Source organism: Equus przewalskii, chromosome 14 (genome assembly GCF_037783145.1).
Source record: "Equus przewalskii isolate Varuska chromosome 14, EquPr2, whole genome shotgun sequence".
In the NCBI taxonomy this organism is placed as follows: Eukaryota; Metazoa; Chordata; class Mammalia; order Perissodactyla; family Equidae; genus Equus; species Equus przewalskii.
Genome location: NC_091844.1, coordinates 52,361,021 through 52,376,102, shown reverse-complemented (window position 1 = coordinate 52,376,102; position 15,082 = coordinate 52,361,021). Strand labels below are relative to the sequence as shown.

The window sequence follows — 15,082 nt, the reverse complement described above, 5'->3', positions numbered from 1 at the left end:
CTACACAGTGCTCATCAAGCCATGCTGTGGAAGTGTCCCTCATACAAAATAGAGGAAGACTGGCACAGATGTTAGCTCAGGGACAATCTTCCTCAAGCAAAAAGAGGAAGATTGGCAACAGATGTTAGCTCAGGGACAATATTCCTCACCAAAAAAAAAAAGAAGAAGAAAAGTAAAAGTTTTTACTTTACCATCACTTATTCCTTCTCTGATGCTCCTTCTTTCTTTAAGTAGATCCAAGTTTCTGACTAATAACATTTCCCTTCTCTCTGAAGAACTTCTTTTAACATTTCTTGCAAGGCAGGTCTACTACCCATAAATTTGCTCAATTTTTATTTGTCTGAGAAATTATTTGTCCTTCACTTTTTAACAATTTTAATGTTAATTTTTTGTGAGGAAGATTTCCCCTGAGCTAACATCCATTGCCAATCTTCCTCTTTTTTTTTTTTTTTTTTTTTTTTTGCTTGATGAAGATTAGCCCTGAGCTAAGATCTGTGCCAATCTTCTTCCAATTTGCATGTGGGATGCCTCCACAGCATGGCTGATGAGTGGAGCAGGTCCACACCTGGGATCCAAACCCCCAAACCCAGGCCGCCAAAGCAGAGTGTGCGGAACTTTAACTACTTGGCCACAGGGCTGGCCCCCTCTCTTTCACTTTTGAAGGATAATTTCACAGAGAATAGAATTCTGTGTTGGTGATTTTTTTCTCTCAATACTTCAGATATTTCACTCCACTCTCCTTGTTTGCGTAGTTTTTGAGAAGTCAAATGTAATTCTTATCTTTGCTCCTCTATAGGTAAGATGTTATTTCCTTCTGGCTTGTTTGAAAGTTATTTTTCTTTATCTTTGATTTTCTGCCGTTTGTGTATGATATGCCTAGGTGTAGTTTGTTATTGTTTTGTTTTTTGTTTTGGCATTTATTCTGCTTGGTGTTCTCTGAGCTTCCCGGATCTGTGGTCGGGTGTCTAACATTAATTGGAGGACATCTTCAGTCACTTTTGCTTCAAGTATTTCTTCTGTTCCTTTCTCTCTTTGTTTTCCTCTGGTGTTCCCATAACACATATGTTATGCCTTTTATAGTTGTCCCACAGTTCTTAGACAGTCTGTTCCTTTTTTTTTTTGGTCCTTTTTCTCTTTGCTTTTCTGTTTTATAAGTTTCTATTGACATATCCTCAAGCTCAGAGATTATTTCCTCAGCTCTGTCCATTCTACTAATGGGCCATCAATGGCATTCTTCATTTCTGTTTTAGTGTGTTTGATCTCTAGCATTTCCTTTTGATTCTTTCTTAGAATTTCCATCTCTTTGCTTACATTGCCCATCTGTTCTTATATGCTGTCTACTTTATTGATTAGAGCCCTTAGCATATTAATCATTGTTGTTTTAAATTCCTGGTTTGATAATTCCAACATCCGCGCCATGTCTGGGTCTGGTTCTGATGCTTGCTCTGTCTCTTCAAGCTGTGTTTTTGCCTTTTAGTCTGCCTTGTAATTTTTCCATGATAGCTGGACATGATGTCCTGGGTAAAAGGAATTGCAGGCCTTTAGTGATGTGGTGGTGAGGTGTGGGGCAGAGGAAGCATTCTATAGTCCTGTGGTTACATCTCAGCCTTTCAGTGAGCCTGTGCCTCTGTCTAGGAGCTTCATAAGTATTTCTCAGGTTTCTTTTCTCCCCACTATGTGGGACAGTGTGACTAGAGTTGGCTGGAGTTGGGTATGTCCCTTTTTCCACATGGAAGGCTACCGCAGGCTGGAGTTGGGTATTTTCCTTCCCCCAGGTCAGTTCAGATCTGATAAAACTACAAAAGTTTAGGCTCTGGGGTAAAATAGTTTCTCCTGAGTACAGGCCTTGTTATGAAGAACAGAATGCTCTGTATATTTCGGAATGGTTCCTTTGCCTTCCCCCTGCCAGAAGCATAAGAGAATTTTTCTCCAATATTCACCATGAGAACCTGGTTGAACTCCTATGGTACAATTAGGAGTTGAGGGGAGCCCAAAAGTGTGCGCGCCCCTGTGACTGGGTCTGCCGAGAAGTTTTGACTCTCAGACTTGTCCACTTTGAGACTCCAGCAATTTGCCAGTTTCAGTTCAGCCTGCCCACCCTGGCGCTGGTTCCACATAGGTTGCTGTTCGGGGGTCTCTGCTCCAGGAAGTTGTAATTCACTGTGATCACCTGTCCGTCTCTCCCATTTTGGGGGCAGCACTTTGCCCTGTGACCTCACTTCTCTGATAAATCTGAGAAGAGTTGTTGATTTTTCAGTCTGCTAAGCTTTTACTTGTTAGCACCGAGTGACGACTTCCAATCTCCTTGCATGCTGGACTGCAAACCAGAACCATTTATGTTGTCACCTCTGATGTCCTACACCAAGGACAACAAAGTGATGTGGGCCAAACGAAGACGTTCAACCATGGCCCTTGTTCCTTTGCAATTGGATTTTAGATTTGAAAGGGGCCCTGGAGGTCACCTCATTCAATCTCTCATTTTCAGATGAGCATCTGAATAGGCTCGGCTGGGGGCATTCCTCCATTTTAGCAGAGTGATAGAGTAGACTGCATACATGTGACCCCTTTGGGTTCAGAATCCAAGTGAACTTTCTTCAGATAAACCAATTAAGTTTTTCTACAGTGTTCTGCTCCCTGAAAGGAAATTTAAATGTGTTATTTATTTATCTGTAAACAGTGGTTATCTCTGTATGGTGGTTTGATGGATGATTTTAGTTCTGTGTGAGGGGATGATGTTTTTTCTCTTTTTGTCTTTCTGCATTTTCCAAATTCTAACAAAAGAACATATATTACATTTACAATCAGAAGAAAAAAATAAGGTCGCATTTTAGGCCGTGAACATTGGGGAATCTCTTCTCTGTGTCTCCTTGCAGTCTGCAAAATGAACGTTCACCGACGCTGTGAGACCAACGTGGCTCCCAACTGTGGCGTGGACGCCAGAGGAATTGCCAAAGTCCTGGCGGACCTGGGTGTCACTCCGGACAAAATCACCAACAGCGGCCAGAGGAGGAAAAAGGTAACTGACTATTCGGTGGTGTTTCCGGAGCTCTTTGTGGGCCAGCATCCCTGTGCTGGCTTCCTGAGAGTCCACTGAAGTGAGGTTATAAGATTGCTGGGTTTGCGACACTGTACTCAAAACAGCATGTGCTTAAAGGAAAAGAAATGGTCAGGCAGGTAACATTAACATCTCCTTCAGTTCCAGAAGTGGGGGAACCTCAAAGCAGGCCTCAGGTGTTATGTTTCTCAGAGGCACATAAACTTTGCGATGAGGACTTTGGAATTCTCTCTAGAAAAAGCACAACTCTAGACAAGGAAGTAGACTTCTCTGCCTCCAGAACTGGCATGAAAGCAATGTCAGTGTCTGAACTTCGCCCCTGGTATCGCTGTAATGAGGATAAATGGATGAAGAGCTGGAACCACATTCTTTTCTAGGGAGCAAGCCAAGAAGATTTGCGATAGTGCCGGCACTCAGCTGCCCGAGGAATATTGTTAATGCCCCACGACATGAAACATCTGGGCCCTTCTTTGGAGACCAAAGCCCTGTCTCTATCCGTGTGACATTCTGAATGTCAGTAGGAAGAGATCCATTTGCTAAAATGTTATTTTGGTAAGTCAGGGCCCACATATGTAAATAGAGCGAAAGGCATCCGTAGCATTTTGTTTGAAGGCCCTTCTTAGCCTTGGCTCCTAGCCTAGAAAATGTAAGAGGTCTTTGAAAAAGTAAGTTATGAGAAAATCAGAACCATGTTAGCTGGGCAAGAAATCCTGCTGGGGGTGGGGTGGACAGTGGTCCTCCTTGCCCAGTATCAGGAATTCTCAAGCTTTTACTGGAAAAGCAGATCTGACTCTGGGTGCTTCTATAATCTTGATTCCTAAATGTTCTCCCTAAGTTTTGCCCTGAAATACCTTCTGAAGGGCCCTGTGTTTCCCTTCTCATTTTAGAAGCTGCCCATACCTTTTCCCTGGTGCCTTTCAGAAGAACATTTTCCCTCGAATGGGAAGGTGTGAATTGTTTCCAGCTTCTTAACTTTTTCTCTACTTTCCCAATAGACAATGCTGTTTTGCAGGAGTTGGAGAAAAGAAATTCTCTTCTCTTGGTTAACCATGAGATTTTGTGCTTCTGGTGGCTCTTCTCAGCTCTGTGGATCCCACTGGTGGAAACAGGACTTCAGTTATTAACCCAAGGCAGTGGGGTTGAAAGCAGAATGTCAGCACCCAAGAATGCGAGGGCCCCACTGAAGGGGCGGGTTAAGCAAACACACTGTGATGACAATGTTGGTCACACACATTTATGAGCTCTAGAGAGAACCCTTTTTAGGAGACATGGGTTTTTTTCTTGCTAGAAGCAACTTGAGGCAGAATCTTTATTAACTGTCATGAAACATTTAAAAGAAGACTCAGTCCTTGTCCTCTCCCCCATGGGCTCTGATGCCAGTAGCCAGGCATCATCTGTCTCTCTTGGATTTGAGGGAACCTGGTGGTTAAGAGGCCAACATGGAGAAACTCAGGAAGGGACAGAGACTCAGGGACTTCAGTCCCGATATTTTTATTACTATGCTGGAAAAAGCCAAGTGAACCAAGTAGTAGCTCAAGTTCGTAGGAGAGGGTGGGAAAGAAGTGCTCTTGGTCAGAAGCTAAAGGGGCTTCTCTGCAGGGGCATCAGGCTTGCTGGAGCTTTGGGTCCCTTCCTATGGCCCCTCACAAGGAGTCCATCATCCTGAAAGGACGTGTGCGCAGAGGCAGAAGATCAAGAGTCAAAGGGGACAGAAGTGCTTGTGACCTCTAGTCCAAACCTCTGCCTTTAATGGGAACTTAAAATGGACATGCAAGTATTGGGGCCAGGAAATAGACTTCACTGGGCATGTTCTATTAAAATTTGCCAGCAAATATCAATACATCTGGAAATCTTTGTTGAACTTCTATTATGTGTATCACTTTGTGCCAGTCACCAGGGGCAACACAAATACTGGATAGAGCTTTACCTTTAGTTTCCCTGGGTAGAGAGCCCACACCATAGACACATACAGGGATTGTTAACTAAATAACGCTAAACAAGATCATGACTAAATGCCAAACCGGTGTTGGAGACAACCAGCGTCAAATTGCTCTGAGTGAGGCAACTTGCATTGTTTGTATCTGCAGGGAGGGTTTTCTGGAAGGGGTAAGGTTGAGCTTTGCTTAGAAAGGTCAGTTGTGTTTGGATAGATACAAATTGAACAAACTGAAGTTTCTTGGTTTCTTCCCTTTAATTAACACGTGAAACCTCGAGTCTATGCTTTCAGGATATCAATTCAGCAAGTGCCACTGTGTACCAGGCACTCCCATGGTCCTTGGTATAGTATCCTGACGCTTTTGACCTCAGGGAACTCACCACCCTCCCTTCTGATGCCGCTCTCCCCTCTTTCTCTTTAGCTCATCGCTGGTGCCGAGTCCCCACAGCCTACTTCTGGAAGCTCACCATCTGAGGAAGATCGATCCAAGTCAGCACCCACCTCCCCTTGTGACCAGGGTGAGACCCTCAGATTTGCTTCTTTACCTCTGCGCTCTGTCATTGGAAGGACCAAGGAGCTTGAGGCCTCTCCGCCTAAGAATGACCTTGTTAGCTGAACCACAGCCCCTGAAAGGCTTCAGACGCCCTTTCTGTTGACTCATTAGCTTCTTTCGTTCTATAAGGCTTTCTTGAGGGTGAGGCTCTAAATGGCCGTGCCTGCCTTAAATTCCTCCCAGGCTGAGTAAGAGAGAGAGAGCATGTGATGTTGTGGTTCTTGCTTTTCCCTCGCCTCTTTCCCGAGTCCCGAGTATAGGAGAGGGAGAGAGTGTAGCCCTTCTGTTACCACTCTGTCCAGTGTCTGCTCCCTGGCCTGTCACCGCCATTCAGTTGAGTTTGACTCCTTCCCTTCCGAACTCTAATCATCATACCCCAAACCTGAGATCAGGGCAGGAATCAGGGGATGGGCTGGGGAAGCCATCTCCTCTCCTGGCCTGGGTGGGGATAGGAAGACTAAGCTGGAGAAGAGACTGTGAGAAGACGAGAAGACATGGTGAGGAAGCCAGCTCTAGGCCTGACTCCTCTCTAAGGCTCAGCTCAGGATGTCTCCTTCCTGTAAGAATATGCTTAAAGTAATCAGAGGTTTCTGAATTCTTTAGGCATCGGAGAATGCTGAGGCTGTGGAGGGACTTACGCATTTAAACCTTCCCCTCTGGTGACCAGCAGCAGACGTCCAGGGAAGGGATGTTTGTATCTACAGAACAGGAGTCTTGCATAACAATAGTGCCCTGCTTTTCTGTAGCCCCCTTTGTATTCATTATCCTAATCTTATGCTCACCCCAACTTTATTTGGTGCTCCATCCCTGTCCCCATGTTACAGGGTGGGAAGTAGAAGGTTGGAGGGTTGAAAAGCTTTGTCCAAAGGTCAGGAACTAAGTCAGTGGTCAGGAAGAGACTGTGCCCTCCTGGCTTAGGGACCCTGCTCTCAGAATCCATGCGTTCAAACCCTCCTGGAGGTCATCATTGTGACCCAGCTCTTCTTACCAGGAGTAAATAAAACAGCTGCTGGGGGTGAGGGTGAGGTATGGGGGGGTGGGGGGGTGCCAATCTTGAGGCCGCAAAATAATTGGTCTGAGTCCCTCTTTGTGCTGCTCTGGTTAACTTTCTTTTTCTTTATACTCTGCTTCATTCCAAAAGAGACTTGACCCTTTCGTAAGTAATCTGACAGTACTCTGGGGCCTCCAAATGTGTAGGTATTATTCCAGACCTACACGTGACAAAGGGTATTTTCATATTTCCCTTTTTAATGCTGAGACCTCCTTTGAGAGCTTCAGGGAGACAGGGTTGTATGGTAAAGACATCAAGTAGGAGTGAGGTGACCAGGTTTCTAGGCCAGGCTCCTGCCCAGCCTGCTCTCCAGCCTTGGCAGGACGCAGTGCTCTCAGGGCCTCTCTGTCCCCAGTCAATGCAGGTACCAGTATTACCCAGCAGAGATGTGACGACAAATGGACGCAAAAACCCTCTTAGCAAGACATGGCATTACTGCAGAACAGAAACAAGATAGTTTCTCTTTCCTCCACAGTAAGAACATAGAGAAAGACTTTTTCTTCAAGCTTTGGTCTCCCGCAGCACCCCGGTTTTGTCTTCCCAAATCCATTTAATAACTTGCCTTTTAGCTCTATGCTGAGACTAAAAATTATTCTTACTGAAGAGTAAGTGATAGAAAACTGCTGACTTGACATGGGGTTATCCGTAGACCCAGAAGCTGTCTCCCCCCTACCCCTCCCCCCTTGCCCCCACACAGCTCAGAGGAGCTAAACTGAAGACCTGGGAAGGAGCTCTAGATTTCTTGATTAAGCTCTCATGGGCCTCAGTCCTTCCGGAAAGAAGCTGAAGATCTCTCTATGTCATGCAGCACCTGGTCACTCATGCCTGATTCTGATTCCCAAGGGTTAATAGTCCATGTTCCCTTCCATAATCCCAGTTATCCATGAGCATCTTGTACAATTGGATTATGCTTGAGATGCCCATTTCTACACAGGGGAGTGTGTTTCTTGGTGAATGAATAGCTAACAATAAAGCTTCCTCAAATAGAGAAGGTCAGAGCATCATCCAGCATTATCACCCCCAGGTAATTCAGGTCACATACTCTGGAGGAACGCGAGACTGTCTCGCAGTTGCGAAATTGTCCTGAGGAATCCTGCCCCATCTGAGATAAATTTGCAACATGTCACTCTTGGGAAGCAATTCTATTGTTAATGATAAGCCCATGCTCATTTTGTTAAGTAACCTTGTGTGAGATGGGTATTTAGAATAAACCCAGCAACAAGGCCAAGTAAAGTCCTTCAGCAGGTAACAGCTTCCTAGTCCCAGCTGTTGAAATAATTACATCACCAGTGATTACGATGACAGTTCTCGATTAGTTGGTGTTCTAATCTTCAAAGGAAACTTGAAGGGTACCTGTTGCCTTTGGGACTCTTCAACCTCCCAGAGAAGGCTGGGATTCTTGTCCTACACCTAGAATAATGGAATAGGCTACTAGGCAGTGGGGGCCTTCAGAGAGGTAGCGGGCTCCCAGTTTAATCTGAATGAGTTGGTTGGCAGGGACTATGTCCTCCTCCTCTTTGCACACCTATACCCTGCTGTATATTAGGTGCCAATGAAAGTGTGTGGAGTAAGTGAAAGAACATAAAGCGTTGCCACACTGGGTCTGTTGCTATGAAGAACCAGAAAGACGCTTGAAAGCTCATGGGGGGAAATTCTGAGTATTGAGTCCTAATGGGAAGGGCTCCTGAGGTGTGCACTAATACAATATCTTGTCACCCTTGGCCCTAGAACTAAAAGAACTTGAAAACAACATCCGGAAGGCCTTGTCATTCGACAACCGAGGGGAGGAGCACAGGGCGGCATCATCCACCGATGGCCAGCTAGCGAGCCCTGGTGAAAATGGTGAAGTTCGGCAAGGCCAGGCCAAGCGCTTGGGCCTGGATGAGTTCAACTTTATCAAGGTGTTGGGCAAAGGCAGCTTTGGCAAGGTCTGTGGCATGTGTGGGTACAACTGCTGATTTTCTCTTCCCTGTGGCGTGGCCTCCTGTTTGATTTCAGATTAAGCAATGAACATTTCAGCCTGGTCTTGTTACCTTTTCCTTCCTTGTTGAGTGGAAATGGCCTGAGGACAAGCAGATAGGAGCTTGGGTTCTGCTTCTGACATCTGTGGGATTCAGTTTTTCTCATTTGTCAAATGAGGACAGGAATCGAGTGAGACAGTGGGTGGAAAGGCACTTTGAAAAATTTAAATTGCCTTACATGTGCTTGGCACGCCATTGTCAATAATAGTAACAATGCATTTCTTCCCTTCTTCAGAGATGCATCTGAAATTCTGGTTTTAATTCATTCTGAAGATTTTGAAAATGAACTCTAGAATCTCTGCCCTCAGTAAACTGAGGGCTGAAGGCAAATCTTGAGTGTATTACTTTGGAAGTTAAATGTTATTTAACTGACTTTTCTGGCACTTGCTAAATGTTTTCTTTATCCTCTAAATGTGTCAAGAGAAGAAGAAGAAGAATCTCATGTCTTGGATCAAGGCCTTCTGCCCTTGGTGCCTTTCTCCATATCCCACTCCCCACTGAGATGAACACAGTAGTCTGGGCCGTGGATGCAGAGTATGCTCAGTAAAGCATTCGCGGTGGTCTGCCACCATTCTGAAGGTGGGGTGACATGGAAAAATAATCCCTGTTCATTTTATAAAGAAGATGGAAGGGCAGAGAGCTTAGGAAGCTGCTTAACATTTCAGCTGAGATCTCTGATCCCTTGCTCGTCACAAAGCCATGCCTGAGTTGATTGGATTGGTCTTTCTAGGACCTCTTGGAGCAAAGCGGCCCTGCCAGGGGGACCAGGAGCCTGGCTCTGGGAGCTCCCAGGGGGCACGTGACAGGCCTCCCTCACATATCCTGGAGTCTTGAAAGCAGCAGCCTGTGGGTCGGTCAGCTCACTGAGCTTCAGAATCACTCTACTTCCCTCTGAAAGGAATGGTGCTCTGAAGCTCCCAGGGTGCAGGGCCTGGTTTCCAGCCCGTCTCCCCTGCCGCATCTCATCCTGAGGCAGGAAGGTAACTGGAGTTTACTTAAATAGCAAAGGCTGAAGCAACCGCATTCTTTAAAGACTGGCTAAATAAGAAGCAGACCCCATTCCTCTGGCTTGGCATAACTCTGGGCTGTGAGCAGGACTTGGTTTAGTGTTGAGCAAGATTCAAGGGAAATAAGCAGGCTCAGAGTTTCCAAGTTTCCATACAGTGTAGGCAGGATGGGAACTTTGATGATTCTGGAGCATTTAGGTTGTTTCTTAGGAAAAATCGCAGCCAAAGTCTGAGCCGGTTTTAAAGAGTTTGCATTATATGTGGGTGACAGAAGGTCTTCAGGTTAACATGAATTCCCTCACTAAGCTTCTGAGTTGCTGCTCTTAAGTCTGACACTTACACTGGAATGCTGTACTTAGGAGTTAGTTATTTAAAAGGAGAAAGGCTTGTCGCATTTGTAGGGAAATGAGTGCAAAAATATTAACTGTTAGGAAAACTTTAAGAAAATACAACTGTTAATTTGCTCTCTGGAGAAGGAATCACATTCCCATCTTTAAAGCTGTAGCAGAAACCGTGGAGGCAAACAAAGACACATCCAGCAACATAAAGATAAATGATCCTACTCGACAGAAAATAAAACAACAGAAAATAAGCAGGCAGGCTTACGAAAATCTCTGCAGACAGTAAAGTATATTAGAATCTTTATATACCAAGCTCATACAAATTCATAAGAAAGTGATATAAACCAATGGATAACTAGATAGTCACCTTGACAAATATAAAGCGGACAAATAATTCATGCAGAAGAAATACAATTAGAAAACAAATATTTTAAATTTTCATTGTTAATTAAAACAGTATTTCACACCCATTACGTGAGCAAAAAAAACTTTTTAAGTGAAAACACCCAGTGTTGGTATATTGCTATGAAACTAAAGCACTTCTGCCGTACTAGGGACAGGTTATGTTATACATCCTTTCTGAAAATCAGTGAGGAAATGTGTAAAATATTTAACCTTATAATCAACTTCTAAGACTTTCTATCTTAAGGATATAATCCAAAGAAAGAAAAAAATTATATGTACAAAAATACTCAATACAATTTATTTATATAATACTTAATAATTACATGTAACTTAAGTGTCTAATATGAGGTAAATGGTTAAATAAATTGTAATATGTTTATTTGAATTGAATATCAGCAACTGTGATAGTTATAGAGACCATGTAGATAGTACTTCTGAAGTAATGTTCAGTTAAAATACTATACAGTATTTGCTAAACTATAATTGCAAGTATGACAAATGTATATGAACGTATGAATAATTACTTAACAGATGTGCATTGAACTTCTCTTTTCTTTACCTGGGCCCTATGTTGGAGATTAAAAATAAATAAATAAGTTCTAGTAGCTGTCTTAGGATGGGTAGTTTTTCTGAACATTTTTTAATACTATTTTAGTGTTTAAGATTGAAGGAGAAAAGGAGTTAGTTTTAAAGCATTTGGTATTGACTTGTGTCTCTTCTTTTGCATCTGTGCACGCATAGATTGAGAGAGGTGGTTTTGGTTGATTGCAGGTCATGCTGGCGGAGCTGAAAGGCAAAGACGAGGTGTATGCTGTGAAGGTCTTAAAGAAGGACGTGATCCTTCAGGATGATGACGTGGACTGCACGATGACAGAGAAGAGGATTTTGGCTCTGGCGCGGAAACACCCGTACCTAACACAACTCTACTGCTGCTTCCAGACCAAGGTATGTTTAGAAAGAAGCTGGTGGCCACCATCTCGGGGTGGCGCTGTAGGAGACGATGGGATCTTGACTGTCAGATAAAAAAAATCAATTCTAGGCCTTCTACATTCTTTTCTCAAAGACCTTGTTAAGTGGAATGGATTCTACCCTTGAAAACATCAGGGTATATTTGAACAGCATCCTCTTTTTTTAAGGGCATGGAATTTTCCATTCAAGGTTGTGCTTGTGAAGGGATGAGAGAGTGACAGAACTCTTTGCGAGGGTAGCTGGACAAAGCCAAATGGATAAACTCAGTGTTTGCTCCTTAGAAAAACCAACAGGTGTGGTTAGTCCTCGCACTGCTCCTAACTTACTATCGCTAGGCAAATCACTGAAGTTGTATCTTGCCATCAGGTCAAATGAAAAAGAGTAAAGGCCACCCTAACCGCTTCTAACTTGTATAACATCATACGAGGTAAAGGATCTGGACTTACGCTTAAAATGCCATAGCGACATACAAGTATAAGGTGGCGTTTAAAATTTTCCATGTAGGAGCCTGGGAACCAGAAGGTGGCAGTAAAGAAACAAAGAAAATGTGTAACTGCATTGTGGAGCCTGACCTATGAGTATCATAACTGATTTTCTTACTTAGGAAAGAAGAGAAATGCCAACATTCTTCATGAAGCTCTTATTTTATTATCCTTTTATGGGGAAAAAAAGAAAGGTTAGTCCTTTAGGATGCCTTATGGATTTGTAACCCTTGGCTTCTTGAGAAGGCGAGGGCAACCTCACCTGAAACTCCTCCCTGTGCCCATCTGGGGCCCAGGCAGTGAAGGATGCCACCATGGGGAGACAATTCCTTGCTCCTTAGCATACTCTCACCTCCATGCCATTGTAGATGCCAGTTGTTCCACTTAGAATTCAACAATTACTCCTTTGGTCATTTGGCAAATTTTTATTTTATTATATTTTATTGAATTCTTTTTGTGTGCCCGGTGTTGTGCCAGGTCCTAGAGATACAGTGGTGAGCAAAGCCCAGTTCCCAACCTCAGGGAATCTACAGTCTCTTTGGTGCACTGTTTCCCAAAGGGCATTTCTCAGTGCTCTCCTCACGGGAGAAACTGTAAGACTAAAGCACTCTGTGGCCCAGAGTTTGGGACCCTGCCATCTCGACCTCTCGTAGTGTGTCTCAACGTGCATTTGCTTGTTAAAGTTCTAAGGGGAACTGCAATGAAAAAAAATTACCTTTTATGTAATTTACTATTTCCCAATTATTTGATCCCAAGCTCCGCCCCTACCACCACCTGTTCCACACTGAGAAACACTGAGCTAATGGAATGTTTCTTATCCTTCTGATCTCTCAGGAGAATAATAAATATCTTCTGAAAATCTGGAAATCTCTTTTCTGAACAAGCACAGAACTTGATTATCCTTGTTTTTGATGTGTATTATGAAATGACTAATATTTGTGGGGCTGTGCGTGTGCCTGTATGTGTACACACGTGGAGCCCAACATGATAATAGAGGATCAATCATGAGGTCGAGTTTCTTCTCTTCTCCACTTGAGCATAATTCTAGATTAATGAGAAGTGTACCTGTATGTCTTTATCTTCCATGGTACCTATCACAGGGCCTCACACCTGGTAGGTGTCCACTACCAGAAAAGGAAGGTTGGAAGATTTTTTAAAAATCATCTCTTCTACTCTTCTTTTTGCACTCATGAGAAAATCGGATTTCAGAGAAGTGAAAGTCTTTTGCCCACAGACACTCTGTATTGGCTGAATCGAACTTGGCGTCTGATCTCTGGGACTCCCAGTGCAGTGGGGCCTTGCTCTAATATCACATTGCTGCTCTCTTGTGCCTGACCAAGCCCAGTGTCCCCTCTGTGGGGGAACAACCCGCTTCCTCTACCCCTAGCAGGTAAGCCATCTCTTTCCCTATCTGAAGTGGTTTCCTGGGCAGGGATCCACACTGGTATCCTTTCTTTGGGCACATTGCCAAGAGGTCAAGCATTCTAGGAGTGGTCCAGTCTGGTTGTGATGACTCACTGGAACCCCTGTACTGGGTGGGTTTGGGGAAGCCACAGTGGAGGGTCAGCTTCTCTACGTCTCTTGGTGAGTGGATAAGGGAGCAGGAATGGATGTCTTCAATGTCAGCAACGTTCTTCTCTGTGCATTGTAGACTATCATGACTGAGGTTGCTCATTGTGTGGCAGCTTGTGAAGCACAAAATGATGTTGAATGATACCATGGGTTTCTTTTATGGCAGGACAATAACCAAATTGACACGGAGAGTGGGTTCTAGGTGGCTGGAGGATGAGGCTGGGGAGAGAAAAGGCTTCCTTCTGTAGTTCACAGATTTACTAATTCTTTTCTCAGGCTGATGTCAGGTAGCCACAGTTACAGGAACAACTTTGCTCCACCTCTCCCATGCCACCATTACTTGGTAGAACACAGCACACCCCACTTCACACAATAGATGTAGGTTCATGTAATTTTTCTAAAGTGAATCATTTTTTAACCTCCCTGAAGGACCTTAGCTTACTAATGAAAGGAATCTTATGAAGAATCATTTTATAATCCCCTAACTTAACTTTTAGAAAATGTGGCTTTTCCTATGACAACTGATAGCCATGGTTTAAAGCGTGGCAATTGTTCACCTAACTCTGAGATAGGTGCTGGGTTTGGGATTATCAGCAAAAAGGAAGATGACTCTCAAGTGGAGGGGCTTACTTGTAAGAGATGGGAAGGTTGTTCTAACTCTCATAAGCAAATAATGCTGAATAATTACCTTGAGGGGGGGGGTCAGTGCTCAAACCAAGAAGAGGAGGAGGGGCTCTTTAGGGTCTGGAGCAAGGAGGGGGCTCAAGTCAGGGAGGATTTGGACAGGGGTTGAGTGGGAGTGGCAGCCAGGTTCAGTAGCCACAGTTCAGTCCTGCTTTAGTTTCCCTTTTCCTGAAAAGAAAGGACGGTTCCTCTGAGCCACCATGTAACTGGTTTTGACTAGGACTCTAATACATGATTAAAGAATACAAGACCTGATAGCAATCCTACTAAGATTTGTTTCAGTCTTGTTTACTTATGACACACAGAACAGCAAAAATATTGTCTGGTTTAGTTATTTTTAGGTAGCCTTTATTTTTCAGCGTGTAGAAAGAAACAGCCCCTATGGAAACATTCCTTTGAGAACTTCTTGATATATCACACCTGGCTTCAGGCCACACACTACACCGATTGCCTGACAGGACTTAGATGTGTGTGAGGTGCGGGTACCATGTCTGGTATGGTGACCAATGATGATGGTTGTGTAAATCCACTGGCGTCAGTCATGAGGTCAGGTCATGAGTTAGGTCTGGTTACCACAGACCACTGAATGACCAAGTTAAAGAATGCTTTGGGCTTTTCCGTACCCTGCCCACCTGCCCTTGGCTCCAGCAGTCTGATTCTCTGTGGGATCTAGAAGGAAAAAAAGCAAATGAAGTGGTTCCGGCCTTCTAGTGAGTGAGAAAAGGCAGACAGGCCAATAGATTAAGTCAATGACTTTAATTTCAATCAAATTCAAACCAGTTGACTTGAGTTCTCACTATGCTGTGTCCTCTTTGGGATGTAGAGTAACCTGAACTAACTAGAGAACGCTACAGAACTGTATTTAATTAACTTTCAGACACATGGTACAAAAAGATGAGGAGGGACTTCTGAGTCCAGCCAAGATGGAGTACCTCATCGCTCTCAGGTCCTCTCTCTTACAACTAAAAAACCCTGGACATAATTCTTATTTTATAAAGACTTTATG

The 15,082-nt window shown here is 43.9% G+C and overlaps 1 protein-coding gene across 4 annotated transcripts in view; it reads left to right on the top strand.

Moving 5' to 3' along the window:
- PRKCE (protein kinase C epsilon) overlaps positions 1 to 15,082 on the top strand; it is a 496,893-nt gene that overhangs the window by 326,813 nt on the left and 154,998 nt on the right. For all 4 annotated transcript variants that reach the window (XR_011526551.1, XR_011526552.1, XM_070573983.1 and 1 more), the window contains exons 7-10: positions 2,874 to 3,016; positions 5,413 to 5,509; positions 8,324 to 8,523; positions 11,141 to 11,314. Coding sequence is in view for 2 of the 4 variants with exons in the window: in XM_070573983.1 (XP_070430084.1) it covers positions 2,874 to 3,016; positions 5,413 to 5,509; positions 8,324 to 8,523; positions 11,141 to 11,314 (614 nt within the window). In the remaining 2 variants the exon portion in view is untranslated. The remainder of the gene's footprint in view (positions 1 to 2,873; positions 3,017 to 5,412; positions 5,510 to 8,323; positions 8,524 to 11,140; positions 11,315 to 15,082) is intronic.